This window comes from Pagrus pagrus (assembly GCF_965226575.1).
Source record: "Pagrus pagrus genome assembly, chromosome: 6".
In the NCBI taxonomy this organism is placed as follows: Eukaryota; Metazoa; Chordata; class Actinopteri; order Spariformes; family Sparidae; genus Pagrus; species Pagrus pagrus.
The window spans coordinates 310,539-326,490 of NC_140190.1; the positions used below are offsets into that span (position 1 = coordinate 310,539).

General features: G+C 43.8%; 1 protein-coding gene across 7 annotated transcripts in view; it reads right to left on the reverse strand.

The window, feature by feature from the left end:
• Window positions 1-5,600: 5,600 nt before the first annotated feature.
• Window positions 5,601-15,952, reverse strand: part of palm1a (paralemmin 1a) — a 14,802-nt gene continuing 4,450 nt past the window's right edge. The window contains exons 2-10 of one of the 7 annotated variants that reach the window (XM_084354485.1): window positions 14,814-14,859; window positions 13,020-13,100; window positions 9,090-9,217; window positions 8,854-8,917; window positions 8,630-8,651; window positions 8,472-8,540; window positions 8,181-8,246; window positions 7,195-7,326; window positions 5,601-6,619 (exon numbers count right to left, since the gene is read on the reverse strand). In XM_084354485.1, the coding sequence (XP_084210611.1) occupies window positions 6,063-6,619; window positions 7,195-7,326; window positions 8,181-8,246; window positions 8,472-8,540; window positions 8,630-8,651; window positions 8,854-8,917; window positions 9,090-9,217; window positions 13,020-13,100; window positions 14,814-14,859 (1,165 nt within the window). In that variant the 3' untranslated portion in view covers window positions 5,601-6,062. Of the gene's footprint in view, window positions 6,620-7,194; window positions 7,327-8,180; window positions 8,256-8,471; window positions 8,541-8,629; window positions 8,652-8,853; window positions 8,918-9,089; window positions 9,218-13,019; window positions 13,101-14,813; window positions 14,860-15,952 lie in introns of all 7 variants that reach the window. The other 6 variants (XM_084354484.1, XM_084354486.1, XM_084354487.1 and 3 more) reach the window with 6 other exon arrangements.

Sequence of the window (15,952 nt, forward strand, 5' to 3'; positions counted from 1 at the left end):
AACCACGTCTGTTGACGTCTACTCCATCATGGACTCTTTTCTGAGAAGATTAATTCAGAGAAGAGATGATGGGTTCTACGGGTATCTAACAAGAGAAAAGCTCCAGCGTCTCAAGCCATCTGATGCTGATGTTGCCAGGCAGGAGTTTACAGCCTTCTTAAACACTGCCATCAGTTATGTCCAGAAGTTTGACTTCTCAGAGCAAAACGGGCTCTTTCACCTGCAGCCCCTCTCTCTAGCATCTGGGAAGATCTCCTTTGATGACATGGAGAAGATCACTGAGCGGCTTCACCTGGTTGGCAGGTAAGAATGAAACAATTGCCAGCGTAGTGATAACCATGTTTTAATAATTATTGATGGTTATAAACAAATAAATACAATTGATAGATAATATATACAAATAAATACATAATCATAAACTTACTTTACAATATACAAACATATACAACCTTTTACACATCTAACAAATTCAAACAGTTCATATACTTGATGGATGGATGGATAAATAAACTATACAGGTACTTAAAATACTTTACAAAATTATAAATATATACAAGAAGATTTTTTCTATTTATTTACCACTGTAAATGACCTATGTGCCACTTATGACTCAGGTCATACAACTTTTCATCTCCATTGGCAGGCTAAACATCTCCATGGATGAGCTTTATGAAGAGTGTGTGACTGCAAACACCCTTCTGGAGCACCTCACTACAGCACCTCAGTGGCAGTCCAAGGAACAGCAGAGGGGTGGATGCAAGTTCTCCAGGCAGCTGACCTCCCCAACATCCAGGCTGTTGTATCCTTGGTCCTCAGCATCCCATCTTCCACTGGGTTTGTGGAGAGGATTTTCTCTTTCATGAAAAATAAGTGGACTGATGTGCGGAACAAATGTTCTGCTGAAGTGATTAGAAGTGAGCTCATTGTCAGTCTAAATTATGAAATGACTTGCTCAGAGTTTTACTCTGTAGCACTGAAAGACAAACAACTCCTTACTGCAGCAAAAGCTCAAAAGAAATACAAATGGAAAAAATAGACTGTCTCCACATTATGTAGCATTGAGCTTTTTTTTTTTTCTTATTTACTACAACTGTACAGTCATGGCCTTTGAGGCACAAAGTGTTTATGTTTGCAACTTTTCCACAGACTTTCTGTTTGCACTTTTATTATTGCACTAAATGTGCAATATTACAGCAATGTTCTGCTGTCTATTGTTTTCAGTTAAGCAAGACAGTTCTGCTAAAGAAATATTTATTTTATTCTGTCAAGTGAAGCAGGACAGATTTCTGTTAAAAAGATTTGTTATTTTGCACTAAAAAATAAATTGTTGAATAATAATTTGTTTTCCATGTATTCGTATCACTCAAAAACATGCATCGAATTAAATTCAGGTTCGGGTCACACACACAAAAAAGTTCACCAAGCTGGGAGAGGTGAACGCGGTCGGTTCGGCCGCCCCTGCCAACTAGGTGTCCCTTGTTTATTTTTCAGGGAGTTGCAACACAAACGTGCCCGTAAATCGTAATCTCTTGTTTATGATCGATAAGATCACACAAATACACACATCGTAATGCCTATATGATAATCCATCATACTGATTTAGCAAAGGCTTCGTTGAAAACAAATGGACAAGACCGGGAGGAGGGTTAGCAAAACAGCTGAGCAGTGACCGGGCGAGAGGTTGTTATGGAGAAATAAATCCAGACAGGATGAATGAAACCCCAACGCGCATCATTCATTCATCTTACTTGCTGCTTCATTTAGCTGCCACGAGCAAATAAATAGGCTGATTTGGTGTAAACATGTTAGCAATGTCAGCTTGTTGTTAGCTTACAATGCTAACATAGAGGCTAACATCTCCATCGAACAAATAAACAAGTGTTGACAACACTGCAGAGACAGACACCGTCTAATAACAGAAACAAACTAACGGCAGCTTTCACAGTCATCAGCAGCATCGGCATGAAAGTTATCTGTGTCACAACATCCACAATAAAGACGAAGGTTACCTGCTCAACAGAAACTCGCTGTATCAGCACCGGGTCCATATCTTCACGGACCTTTCGCCACCGTTCAAACGATGACCCGATGTTTATTCGGGTTTGAGCCCTCTTTGTTTCACATCTTGCTTTGTGTCTTTTCAGTGACAGACTTTCTTTCTTTGACTCTTTGTCGGTGGGGCGAGCAGAGGCAGCTGAACTGCTCAGGGCAAAACAAGAGGTCGGTGTGTTTACCAGAAAACTACAGCTCAAAAACACAGAAACAGACACAACCAGAGGGGGGCAGCGTCCAGCTCATCCCCCCTCGTCTGACATATCATTCAACCAGGAGGACCAGAGCTTAGTTTTTAAAACTCAAAACTAAAGAAGTTAAGGTTCATCCAGCTGTTTGAACATGTTCACGCAGAGGATGTCCGGTCCATCTTTAGTCCTCCCTCTGTTATTACTGATGTGGTTGTTGCTACTTCTTCAGGACAGTCGAGTTTATTTGATGGAATAACTCAAGGGGACGTCGTACACTGATGACCTCCTCCTGTTCATCAGTAACAACCTTCAAATCATTTAACTCGAACTCAATGAGTTTGGGAAAGAGACTAAAGTTGGGGAAAGTTACTCCTAAAACTTTAACTGTTCCTGAAACTAACTGTTTCTGAAACTTTAACTGTTCCTGAAACTTTAACTTCTCCTGAATCTTTAACTGTTTCTGAAACTAACTGTTTCTGAAACTTTAACTGTTTCTGAAACTTTAACTTCTCCTGAATCTTTAACTGTTTCTGAAACTTTAACTGTTTCTGAATCTTTAACTGTTCCTGAAACTAACTGTTTCTGAAACTTTAACTGTTTCTGAATCTTTAACTGTTCCTGAAACTAACTGTTTCTGAAACTTTAACTGTTTCTGAAACTTTAACTTCTCCTGAATCTTTAACTGTTTCTGAAACTTTAACTGTTTCTGAATCTTTAACTGTTCCTGAAACTAACTGTTTCTGAAACTTTAACTTCTCCTGAATCTTTAACTGTTTCTGAAACTTTAACTGTTTCTGAATCTTTAACTGTTCCTGAAACTAACTGTTTCTGAAACTTTAACTGTTTCTGAAACTTTAACTTCTCCTGAATCTTTAACTGTTTCTGAAACTTTAACTGTTTCTGAATCTTTAACTGTTCCTGAAACTAACTGTTTCTGAAACTTTCACTTCTCCTGAATCTTTAACTGTTTCTGAAACTTTAACTGTTTCTGAATCTTTAACTGTTCCTGAAACTAACTGTTTCTGAAACTTTAACTTCTCCTGAATCTTGAACTGTTTCTGAATCTTGAACTGTTCCTGAAACTTTAACGGTTTCTGAAACTTTAACTTTTCCTGAAACTTTAACTTCTCCTGAAACTTTAACTGTTTCTGAATCTTTAACTGTTCCTGAATCTTTAACTGTTTCTGAAACTTTAACTGTTTCTGAAACTTTAACTTCTCCTGAATCTTTGACTGTTTCTGAATCTTTAACTTCTCCTGAAACTTTAACTTCTCCTGAATCTTTGACTGTTCCTGAATCTTTAACTGTTTCTGAAACTTTAACTGTTTCTGAATCTTTAACTGTTCCTGAATCTTTGACTGTTTCTGAATCTTTAACTTCTCCTGAAACTTTAACTTCTCCTGAATCTTTGACTGTTTCTGAAACTTTAACTGTTCCTGAAACTTTAACGGTTTCTGAATCTTTAACTGTTCCTGAAACTTAAACTTCAGTTAAAGGTGATGTTAGCTTCAACTTCTTCCTGTTGAATATTGTTTACTCAGGATCAGAAGTCAGGCGACCAGCAGAGACGATGTAAAATAATAATAATAATTTTCTTGTCCACATTTATTGATGCAGTGAGTGTTAATGTCCTGCAGGAGGAGAAGAGTTCAGATGAGGTTGTTAGTTCAACAGGTTGAGGACAAACTGAGGACCTGAAACACAGGAGTTGGTAACCATGGTTACCTCAGCTAACTTTAACCATTTGTACTTTTCATCCAAACATTTACACAACTAAATAATAACAAATATGAGCTGGTCACATCTAATGATAATAAACAATGATTTACAGTCTCATAGACAACAACAACAACAACAGTCCTGTCATTAGATCTTACATACAAACAGCCTTAGTGTGTGTGGACGACCTGTCAATGACATTCAAAGTTCTGTGAGGGACATCGTCCCACCATCTTCTCACCATCGTCTCAACATCGTCCCACCATCTTCTCACCATTGTCTCAACATCGTCCCACCATCTTCCCACCATCGTCTCAACATCGTCCCAACATCGTCCCACCATCTTCTCTCCATCGTCTCAACATCGTCCCACCATCTTCTCACCATCGTCTCAACATCGTCCCACCATCTTCTCTCCATTGTCTCAACATCGTCCCACCATCTTCTCACCATCTTCTCACCATCATCTCAACATCGTCCCACCATCTTCTCTCCATCGTCCCACCATCTTCTCACCATCATCTCAACATCGTCCCACCATCTTCTCACCATTGTCTCAACATCGTCCCACCATCGTCTCAACATCGTCCCACCATCGTCTCAATATCGTCTCAACATCGTCCCACCATCTTCCCACCATCGTCTCAACATCATCCCACCATCTTCTCTCCATCGTCTCAACATCGTCCCACCATCGTCCGAACATTGTCCCACCATTGTCCCAGCACACCCAGTCTGATGACATCATACAGACCTGTGAGCATGCTGACTCTGGGCTGCAGGATCCTGAACTGAAGCTTTAAAGTGAAGCCGGAGAGACCATGAACACCACGTTGACAACAGTTACAGGCTCAGTCCATCTCCATGGAGACACGTCAGGTGTCACAGGGCGTCCTGATGTGACGACGTGAACATGTGACTGGGCTCATTAAACATCAAGCTGAGATGTTTTTTGGTTTCTCTGCTGCTGATATTTTCACCTCAGGATGTCCTTTGAAACAAACCAGCACCAGCTCGTCATTTCTTCTGTCGGCCATCATCGTTGTGTCGTCAGCAGACCAGTTCAGATCTGTCGATGGAAGACATGAAGCCATTTAAACCTGACGTGTGTCCGTCTCTGAGGACGTCTCACTGCTGCACGTCAGAGACACAGGAGCTGCGGCTCTGATCAATAAGATGATGTCATGTTGTGTTCACTGACTGATCAGCTGCAGAAAGGATTCAAACAACAACAACATGGCCGCCCTGAGAGCAGAGCACTGAGCGAGGAACAGTTGATGAGTTGGACCGGATCGTCTGTCTGTCTGTCTGTCTGTCTGTCTGTGGTTCTGCTCAGACTGGACCTCTTCCCTCGTTTGTTGTTTAATGATATAAATACATTTTTATATATTTTTAGTTTAATAAAATGTGAAGATTATTTTTGTTTCACTGATGTTTGATATGTAATCTGATTACATGTCACCATGACAACAGAAACAGGATCATCAGACACCTGCTGGAGCTCACCTGTCTGTCATCACAGGCTTGCGTCAGAAAGTGAGGGGGCGGGGCTTAGTGATCAATCAGCTCATCAGTCGTGTGATGAAATCTGCAAGTTTAGGATGCAGTGATGTCGTGATGATGTGATGATGTCGATTGCGTCTGTGATGTCACAAAAATACAAAAGCAGTTTGTTGAGTCGAGCCATTGGCTCACTTTTATTTTCTTTTATAAAACCAAAAGAAGCTAAAAAGACTCCGACAGACAGAATCTGCAGCAGGAGGAACTTACAAAACCAAATAAATACGACATTAATTCAGTGTTTCTATCAGAGGAGGCTCGTGTTACACAGGTCAGGACTGCAGGGCTAATGCTAGTGCTAATGCTAAAGCTAATGCTAACCAGAGGCTGGACACACGAGGAGTACAAAAGTAAAAAGGCTTCAAGAAAATATAAAAAGTAAAGTTTTATAAAACAGAGGAGATGAGAAACAGGAAATGATGTCATGTTGTTAGAGGCGGGGCTGAGGCAGTGGGTGGAGTTTAGTTCCTGTAGTTTTTGTCCTGAAAGTCTCCGTCTGTGTTTTCAGATGATTATATTCAGAGCAGCGCCCCCGCAGCATCACATGACGCTGCAGCACTTACATGGATACTTCTCCTTCTTCATCTCCACCGCTCCTCCCTCCGCCTCCCCTGCTGTCTCCCCGTTACTTGCCACCACCGCTGCCTCTGCAGGTTTGGTGGAGGGGGGCGGGGCAATTGAGACGGGCGGAGGCGGAGCTGCTGGCTCCTCCTTCGCTTCGCCAGGTGAAGTTTTCCCATTGTCGATGAGCACCAGCTCGGCCTTCACCGTCCCCTGTAGCCCGAGCACCTTCCTCGTCTCGTCCTCGTCCTCCACGCTCTGGTATCCCATGAACACCATGGTGACTGGCTTCTCCGCGCTCGCCTCCTCCACGCCTACCTCATCGCCCACCTTGGCCTCCAGCCCTGTGATCTCCGTGGCGACCAGAGGCTGCTGCTCGGGACCCGCCTCCTCCTGGACCTCCGCTGTCGGAAGAGAGGTCACCGTGGCAACAGTCTGTGACATCATTGAGGCCTCGTCAGCTTTGTGGATGAGCTCCTCGACCTCGTCGAGGCTGAGCAGCTGGACGCCATCTTCACCGTTCATCTCATGGACCACTGAGAGACAGAGACAGACGCACCTGGTTGTCACACACCTGACTGACCAATAGGAACACATTATTCTGTGTGATGTCACAGTCTACCAGAGCACACCTGTACATAGCTGAGGAGGAGGAGGAGGAGGAGGAGGAGGAGGAAGGGGAAGGGGAAGATGAGGAGGAGGAAGAGGAGGAAAGGGAAGAGGAAGAGCAGGAGGAGGAGGAGGAAGGGGAAGGGGAAGAGGAAGAGGAGGAGGAGAAAGAAGAGGAAAGGGAAGAGGAAGAGCAGGAGGAGGAGGAGGAAGGGGAAGGGGAAGGGGAGGAGGAAGATGAGAAGGAGGAAGGGGAAGGGGAAGAGGAGGAGGAGAAAGAGGAGGAAAGGGAAGAGGAAGAGCAGGAGGAGCAGCAACAGGAGGAGGAAGAAGAGGAAGAGGAGGAGGAGGAGGAGCAGGAGCAGCAGGAGGTGCAGCGAGTCAGGTTTTACTTCAGAGCTGATGTGTGGATGTTTAATGAACTTCTGGTTCTTCAGGACTAAAACTTGTCTCTTCTTCTAAAAGCAGCTCATGTTTTATTTTTATTTGATGACATCATCACCTTTCTGCTCGTCCTCGTACACTTTGACCCCTTGGTGAGAGAGGTCAACAGGAAGTCTGGTGTTAGTGGACAGAACCCGTGTCTCCCCCGTCACTCTGTCCCGCTCTACTTTAATCTCCACAGAGTACATCGCTGGAGGAGGACAGAGGAGGTCACACAGGGTCAACACACACACACACACACACACACACACACACACACACTCACACACACACACACACACACTCTGCTGCTGACTTTAAAGGTGTAGTTTGTAAAATACGTCCAGAATTCGAAGGCAGCTCCAAAACTTCAGGAGGCAGAGTCACTGCTCTCTGTCCTCAGCTGACAGCGTCAGACCTCAGGGGTCGGGGGTCAGCAGGTCAACCTGCGACTGAACTCTGCCACCTCTGAGCTGCACAGTGCTGTTAGGAGGCTAGCTGGTTAGCATGCTAACTTCAGTACACTCTAATGTTTGTTCAGTTTGTTTTAAACTACACGTCTTGACACATCTGACAGACAGACTGCTCCTTTAAAACTCCAAGACAGCAAATCAGACAGAAACAGATTAAAGACATGAAGAACACACCACACACACACACACACACACACACACACACACACACACACACAGAGTTGTTAGAGACAGACAGGAGGTTAAATGTCACTGTTGAACCTAAACTCTTCCTGTCACCTGTCTGCATGCTGTGACCTCTGACCTGCAGACGTCAGCAGCAGGTGAGCTGCTCTCTGATCAGCTGACACTCAAACTGATCGATCACCTTCATCCATGGGGCGGCCATGTTTGTTTGGCTCTCAGTCTCTTTTATATTGATTGTGTGTCACAGTTGTGATTAAACATCAGTTACAGACTGTCAGACAGACAGACAGACAGACAGGAAGTGATTTTGTCTTTTCATCCAGCAGGCGGACATTTTGGTTTAGCAGATCCCTACAGCTGCTGTGAGCTGGCCAATCAGAGCTCTCTGCTGACTTAAGAGACTCACCTCTCTTCATCTCGTCCGTCGCCTCTCTCGCTTTGTTCATTCGAGGGCTTTTATGACCTTTGACCTCTGCAAAGGCTCATGGGAACAGAGACACAGCAAAGACTGAAGCTCTGAGTGTGAGGTCATCACAACACTGTAATCTGATTACAATAACCTCATGATAATCCAATTAAAATAATCTGATTACTGTAGTGTAACCGATATAACAGGATTACTTTACTCTGGTTACTATGATACCATCTGTAATCTGATTACTGTAATCTGATTACAGGTAGAACAGAGTAGTCTCACCTTGAACTATCTGAGGTGAAGCTGCAGGTCTGTCCTGCTGACGGCTGCTGTGACCTTTGACCTGTACAGCTGATCACAGAGACACAGTGAGAGGGTCGACAACAACAACAACGACAACGACAACGACGACAACAACAACAACAACAACAACAACGTACCTTCAACTGGTCCAGATGACACCTGCCGGCACAAAGACACAGACAGAAAGTTCAACTTCGCAATAAAAGTCACTGTAGTCCAACAGAAACATACAAAATAAACTACAATCAGTCAACCTGAATCTGATGGCGCCACCTACAGGCTGCTCCGATCATTACAGCCACACTGTAATGTGAGTCTGTGTGTGTGTGTGTGTTTTGTGTGTCTGTGTGTGTGTACTCACAGTAGTGTGTGTTACAGTCTCACACACACCTCCAGTTTCCAGACTGACCAGCTCCTGCTCCAACCTGCAGCACACAGACAGGACGTTCACCACGATGATGTCATCACTCACTGAATCACATCAACATGTGTGTTTACATGTCATCATGTCATCCAGACTCCTGGATTGAACCAGATTATCTCAGACCTGTTGATAGTCTGATCCAGACTCCTGGATTGAACCAGATTATCTCAGACCTGTTGATAGTCTCCTCCAGGGTCCTGGTTTTGGCCTCGTCCTGCTCCAGCTGTCTCTTCACTTCATCCTGTTCTGGTCCGGCGGTCGGAGTTCCGTCCAGCAGCCAGCGCTCCCTCAGTGCCTTCGACTGGACGCAGACAGGAAACACAATCAGGCTGCGTTGAGCGTTGTTAAAGTATTAAAACAATCAGTGACATGGTTCAATAATTATCGAGTCTGAGGCTGATGATAATTATTGTAATTAAATGTTTTTATGTTGATGAGATTTGATAGTTTCAACTGTACAAAACAAGAAGAGTGAACTGTCCTGACTCAACATCCTGATTTGATCAAATGAAGTGGAAACACAAGACCAACCAAACCAGAATCAGGATGCAAACGTTGATCTTGCAGTAGATTATATAGATTATAAACTGTTAATAAGAGTTACTGTCAGAGCAGCAATCCATTAACAATGACTGACTTTTCATTTTCATTTCAGTTTTGTCTTAATTTGTGTTTAATTAACAGATTCTGAGCCAGAGCTAATACTGTCCTTGGATGCACAAAAAGCGTTCGACAGGATTGAATATAACTATCTGTTCACCGCGCTAGAGAGGTTTGGCTTTGGTCCTACTTTCTGTTCATGGATTAAACATTTTTATACGGCACCTCAAGCCTCAGTAAGAATGAACAAGATAATATCAGACTATTTCCCTCTCTCCCGGGGGACAAGACAAGGGTGTCCCCTGAGCCCCCAGTTATTTGATATTGCCATCGAACCCTTGGCGATAATGTTAAGACAGACCACTGATCTGGTAGGAGTGCGAAGGGCAGGACATTCGCATAAACTATCACTTTATGCGGATGACCTTATCCTTTTTCTCTCAGATCCATGTACTACTATACCAATTGCTCTTGAGCTCATCACCAAGTTCGGGCAAATTTCAGGTTATAAGTTAAACTTAACTAAAAGCGTTTTATTCCCCATAAATGACAAAGCACGCCAGATGTCATTCCAGGACTTTCCTTTCTCTGTTAGTAAGGATAGCTTTACTTACTTGGGTGTCTTAAACAAGGATGTTGATAACAGACAAGCCCGGACTCAGAGGGGAATAGCACTAGCGTATCGTAACAAAATATTGGTGAAATGAACTAGTTTCGTGGCAGATAATGCTCATAGAGGCTGCGCTTCAGTGCCCCGATCACTCGCATTATATGGATATATCGGCGCTACACTGGATCTAATTTCGTCCGAACGACGCCAAATGACACCAAAGTTATCTGGGTGAGTAAATGGTCATATATTTTCCTAGAAATAAGGTCCAGGTTGTAAAAAACGGTAGTTATCCTTTAAACAAGCTCTGGTCACTTCCCCAATTCTAGCGAACATCAATTTTACCCCATCTCTCACAGACCCATCTTTTCAATTGTGGCATAGGAGAGGGATTAAATGTGTGATGGACCTTTTTAAGGACGGGCACTTCATTTCTTTTGAGCAGCTAAAGAAAGACTTCAGTATCCCTCAGTCAGATTTCTTTAGATACCTGCAGGTGCGGAGTTATGTCAAAACACACTTCTCTTTAAAAACTCCTCAGAGTACATGGTTGGATGAATGTTTGAGCATGGACCCAGTTGACAGAGGTCTGGTGTCTGTGTTATATGATAATATCCAGAGGGTTGCCGTCATATCACTTAACCAATTAGCAAGGCTGTGGGCGGAAGAGTTAAGAACCACCATATCAGATGTAAACTGGTAGGCAGCAATTACATTGGTACACTCTTCGTCAATATGTAATCAAAATGGGTTGCTGCAGTTTAAGGTTCTGCACAGGTTACATCTATCTGCAATTAAGCTAGCCCAAATCTACCCCCGGTTAGACCCGATTTGCATCAGATGCAGGCAGGAACCAGCTAGCCTCAGCCACACGTTTTGGTTATGCCCGAAACTGACTCTATTTTGGACAGGTATATTTGGTAAATTTTCATATATGTGTAATAAATCTATCAGTCCTAACCCATTGACTGCACTATTTGGGGTCGTCCCTCAGGAGACACCAATAACAAGGCACCAGGCCGAGGCTATAGCATTCTCTACCCTACTGGCTCGACGTCTGATACTCCTAAGTTGGAAGAAGGTCACACCCCTCTCATAGGCGTTGGGTGGAGGAGGTGATGTCCCATCTCAAACTTGAACAACTTAAATACACTGCCCGGGGCACAACCCATAGATATCATGAAGTTTGGTAACCGTTTGTGTCCTATTTTGAGGATGAACTCCCTAACCTTAATATAGTGTAGCCAAAGTTTTAACCCCCCCCATTTGTGTTTGTACGTAGCTCTGTATATGCAGTTATGCGTGTACATATATGTGTATGTATGGCTACTTTGTATATACTCATTTCTCTGTTCTAATTTCCTAATTTTATTCTATTTTTATTTATTTATATTTTTATTTTAATCCTTATTATTTATTTATTTTCTCTTTTCTGTGTACTGAGCACTACTGTGAGTATATCATGTGAAAATCAATAAAAACATTTGAATAATTATTAACAGATTCTGTATCATTTTTCTTAAACTTCCATAACTGTGGACTGATGGTGAATGAGGACCGACTGAGCGTTCATGCAGTCCATATTCTCTGTGTTCAGCTCAGTCCGGTCCTCTGTGGTTCTGCAGCATCACTTCATCACTGACTCCAGATCAGATGATATGTGAAACTGTTCATCTGAATGTGTCATGTGATCAAATGTGAGCAGCTGCGATAAAAATACTCAACGTTATTTTAAAGTGGCGGCGGTGAGTCTGACGGTGAATGCAGTCACAGCGTTTCTGTCGTTCCTGCATTAAACTGGGCTGATCTGAGATCAGCTGCAGATATTTTTACTCTGCAGCTGCTCTGTCTGCAGCCTCACAGCTCAGAGTCACCACACCTCTGGATCTGCACCGCAACAGTCACCTGACGGCCCGGAACGACCCGGAACCTGTCTGTCTGTGTCTGTCTCTACCTGTCCCTCTGTCTGTCTGTCTGTCTGTCTGTCTGTCTGTGTCTGTCTCTACCTGTCCCTCTGTCCCTCTGTCTGTCTGTCTGTGTCTGTCTCTACCTGTCCCTCTGTCTGTCTGTCTGTCTGTCTGTGTGTCTGTCTGTCTGTCTGTGTCTGTCTCTACCTGTCCCTCTGTCTGTCTGTCTGTCTGTGTCTGTCTCTACCTGTCTGTCTGTCTGTCTGTCTGTCTGTGTCTGTCTCTACCTGTCCCTCTGTCTGTCTGTCTGTCTGTCTGTGTCTGTCTCTACCTGTCCCTCTGTCTGTCTGTCTGTTTGTCTGTCTGTGTCTGTCTCTACCTGTCCCTCTGTCTGTCTGTCTGTGTCTGTCTCTACCTGTCCCTCTGTCTGTCTGTCTGTCTGTGTCTGTCTCTACCTGTCCCTCTGTCCCTCTGTCTGTCTGTCTGTGTCTGTCTCTACCTGTCCCTCTGTCCCTCTGTCTGTCTGTGTCTGTCTCTACCTGTCCCTCTGTCCCTCTGTCTGTCTGTCTGTCTGTGTCTGTCTCTACCTGTCCCTCTGTCCCTCTGTCTGTCTGTGTCTGTCTCTACCTGTCCCTCTGTCCCTCTGTCTGTCTGTCTGTCTGTCTGTGTCTGTCTCTACCTGTCCCTCTGTCTGTCTGTCTGTGTCTGTCTCTACCTGTCCCTCTGTCCCTCTGTCCCTCTGTCTGTCTGTCTGTGTCTGTCTCTACCTGTCCCTCTGTCTGTCTGTCTGTCTGTGTCTGTCTCTACCTGTCCCTCTGTCCCTCTGTCTGTCTGTCTGTGTCTGTCTCTACCTGTCCCTCTGTCTGTCTGTCTGTCTGTCTGTCTGTGTCTGTCTCTACCTGTCCCTCTGTCTGTCTGTCTGTCTGTCTGTCTGTCTGTCTGTCTGTGTCTGTCCGTCTGCCTGTGCGTCTGTCTGCCTGTCTCACCTTCAGGTGCTGCAGTGCTCTCCTGTCGTCCTCCAGTTGACGTTTCTTGTTCTCAATCTCAGTCTGCCACTTCCTCTTCTCCTGAGGCATGATGGGAAATGGAGTCAGAGAGCAGAAACTGTGTGTATTACAGTGTGTACTGCAGTGTGTACTGCAGTGTGTATTACTGTGTGTACTGCAGTGTGTACTGCAGTGTGTATTACTGTGTGTACTGCAGTGTGTATTACTGTGTGTATTACAGTGTGTACTGCAGTGTGTATTACTGTGTGTACTGCAGTGTGTACTGCAGTGTGTATTACTGTGTGTATTGCAGTGTGTATTACTGTGTATTGCAGTGTGTATTCCTGTGTGTATTGCAGTGTGTATTGCAGTGTGTAGTGCAGTGTGTATTACTGTGTGTATTGCAGTGTGTATTGCAGTGTGTATTACTGTGTGTATTGCAGTGTGTATTACAGTGTGTATTGCAGTGTGTATTGCAGTGTGTATTACAGTGTGTATTGCAGTGTGTATTACTGTGTGTATTGCAGTGTGTATTGCAGTGTGTATTACTGTGTGTATTGCAGTGTGTATTGCAGTGTGTACTGCAGTGTGTATTACTGTGTGTATTGCGATGTGTATTACTGTGTGTATTGCAGTGTGTATTGCAGTGTGTATTACTGTGTGTATTACAGTGTGTATTGCAGTGTGTATTGCAGTGTGTATTACAGTGTGTATTGCAGTGTGTATTGCAGTGTGTATTACTGTGTGTATTGCAGTGTGTATTACTGTGTGTATTGCAGTGTGTATTGCAGTGTGTATTGCAGTGTGTATTACTGTGTGTATTGCAGTGTGTATTACTGTGTGTATTGCAGTGTGTACTGCAGTGTGTATTACTGTGTGTATTACTGTGTGTATTGCAGTGTGTATTGCAGTGTGTATTACTGTGTGTGTTACAGTGTGTATTGCAGTGTGTATTACAGTGTGTATTGCAGTGTGTATTGCAGTGTGTATTACTGTGTGTATTGCAGTGTGTATTACTGTGTGTATTGCAGTGTGTATTGCAGTGTGTATTACTGTGTGTATTACTGTGTGTATTGCAGTGTGTATTACTGTGTGTATTGCAGTGTGTACTGCAGTGTGTATTACTGTGTGTATTACTGTGTGTATTACTGCGTGTATTGCAGTGTGTATTACTGTGTGTATTGCAGTGTGTATTGCAGTGTGTATTACTGTGTGTATTACAGTGTGTATGACTGTGTGTATTACTGTGTGTACTGCAGTGTGTATTACTGTGTGTACTGCAGTGTGTGTTACTGTGTGTATTACTGTGTGTGTTACTGTGTGTATTGCAGTGTGTATTGCAGTGTGTATTACTGTGTATATTGCAGTGTGTATTCAAGTGTTCTGACAGGTCAGCAGTACTTCATTCAAACATACTTTTTACAGTGTAAACACACACAGTACACAGAGGTACATACTACAGTTACTGCTGATGTCTGAGACACAGCAGCATGATACAGCTACACAGGAAGTGGAAAAGTGTGTGTGTGTGTGTGTGTTTGTGTGGATCAATAAGTGCAATAGTGTACAGAGCTCAGATCAGCTGACAGGCTGCAGGGTGTGTCTGTGTGAGGTTTCAAATATCTGCTGCTGTCAGAGGTTAGACATTTCACACACACACAAACACACACACACACGCACACACACACACACACACACACACACACACACACACACACACACGTGTGATCATATGTGGGTTTATTAATATGTGTGTGTTCATGTGTGTGTGTGTGGTGTGTAAACTGGACTCACTGAGAGGAGCTGCAGTCGATCCTGCTGACAGAGAGCTTCACTGACCCTGAGACACACACACACACACACACACACACACACACATTAGAACATGTTTACAATAACAAAAACACATTTTCAGCCTTTAAAGGGACAGTACACAGTTTTTCAGCTCCGTCACCGCAGCAGAGACTCGGCCCTGCTCCGACACTAGGGGCCGGTGTCTTCACCCATGAGGTCAGTGGTGTGGGCGGGGCCACAGCATGGCAATCGATAATTCATTTATCTGGACAGGAAGTACCAGACGATAGAAACACACTAAATAAAATATGAAGCGCTGACTTGAGCACTTCCTTAATATTACAGGTTGGATCAGAACTCAGATTTCTGTCTGGCATGAGCAGCAAACAAACACTGCACTTCCTTCAACGACCACTCGAGGCTCCACAAACAGGATGGAACGATGTCAGGGTGGTTCTGAGTGATCTGCTGGTGTGTTAGTTAAAGTCTGAACCTGTCAGCCTCCATCAGTCCAGGATCTCCACCTGCAGGTCTGAGAACATGATGTGAGACCGTCAGGAGCACCACCTGTGTGCTGGAAACATCCGTCAGGTTTCAGCTCTGAGCTCCACCCACGCAGCTCCAGACAAACGTTTCTTTAACTTCTTACATCATTGTGTCCTCTGTAAAAAGTGTGTTTGTGTTTGTACATTAAAACAGTTTCAGTCTGGTCTGTGAGGCGTTCACAGTCTCTGCTGCTCAACAGTTAAACTGGGAACCAGTTGAGGTGTGCTGAGCTCAGCAAAGTTCAACTGGTTTTGTTTTAGTGAAGCTCAACTCAAAGGATCCGTTTCCATGGAGACCGGACTCGACAACAGACCATCTGAGCTGCAGAGAGAGAACAGTGTGTACTGGATCCACTGGAGACCAGTTCAGACTGCAGAGCAGCAGCACTGGACACACAGGGTGCTCACTCAGCTACAAAACTACAAACAAAAACAACAAACAAAAACTACAAACAAAAACAACAAACAAAAACTAAAAACAAAAACTAAAAACAAAAACTACAAACAAAAACTGCAAACAAAAATAACAAACAAAAACTACAAACAAACTTCAAACAAAAGCTACAAACAACAACAACAAACAAAAACTACAAA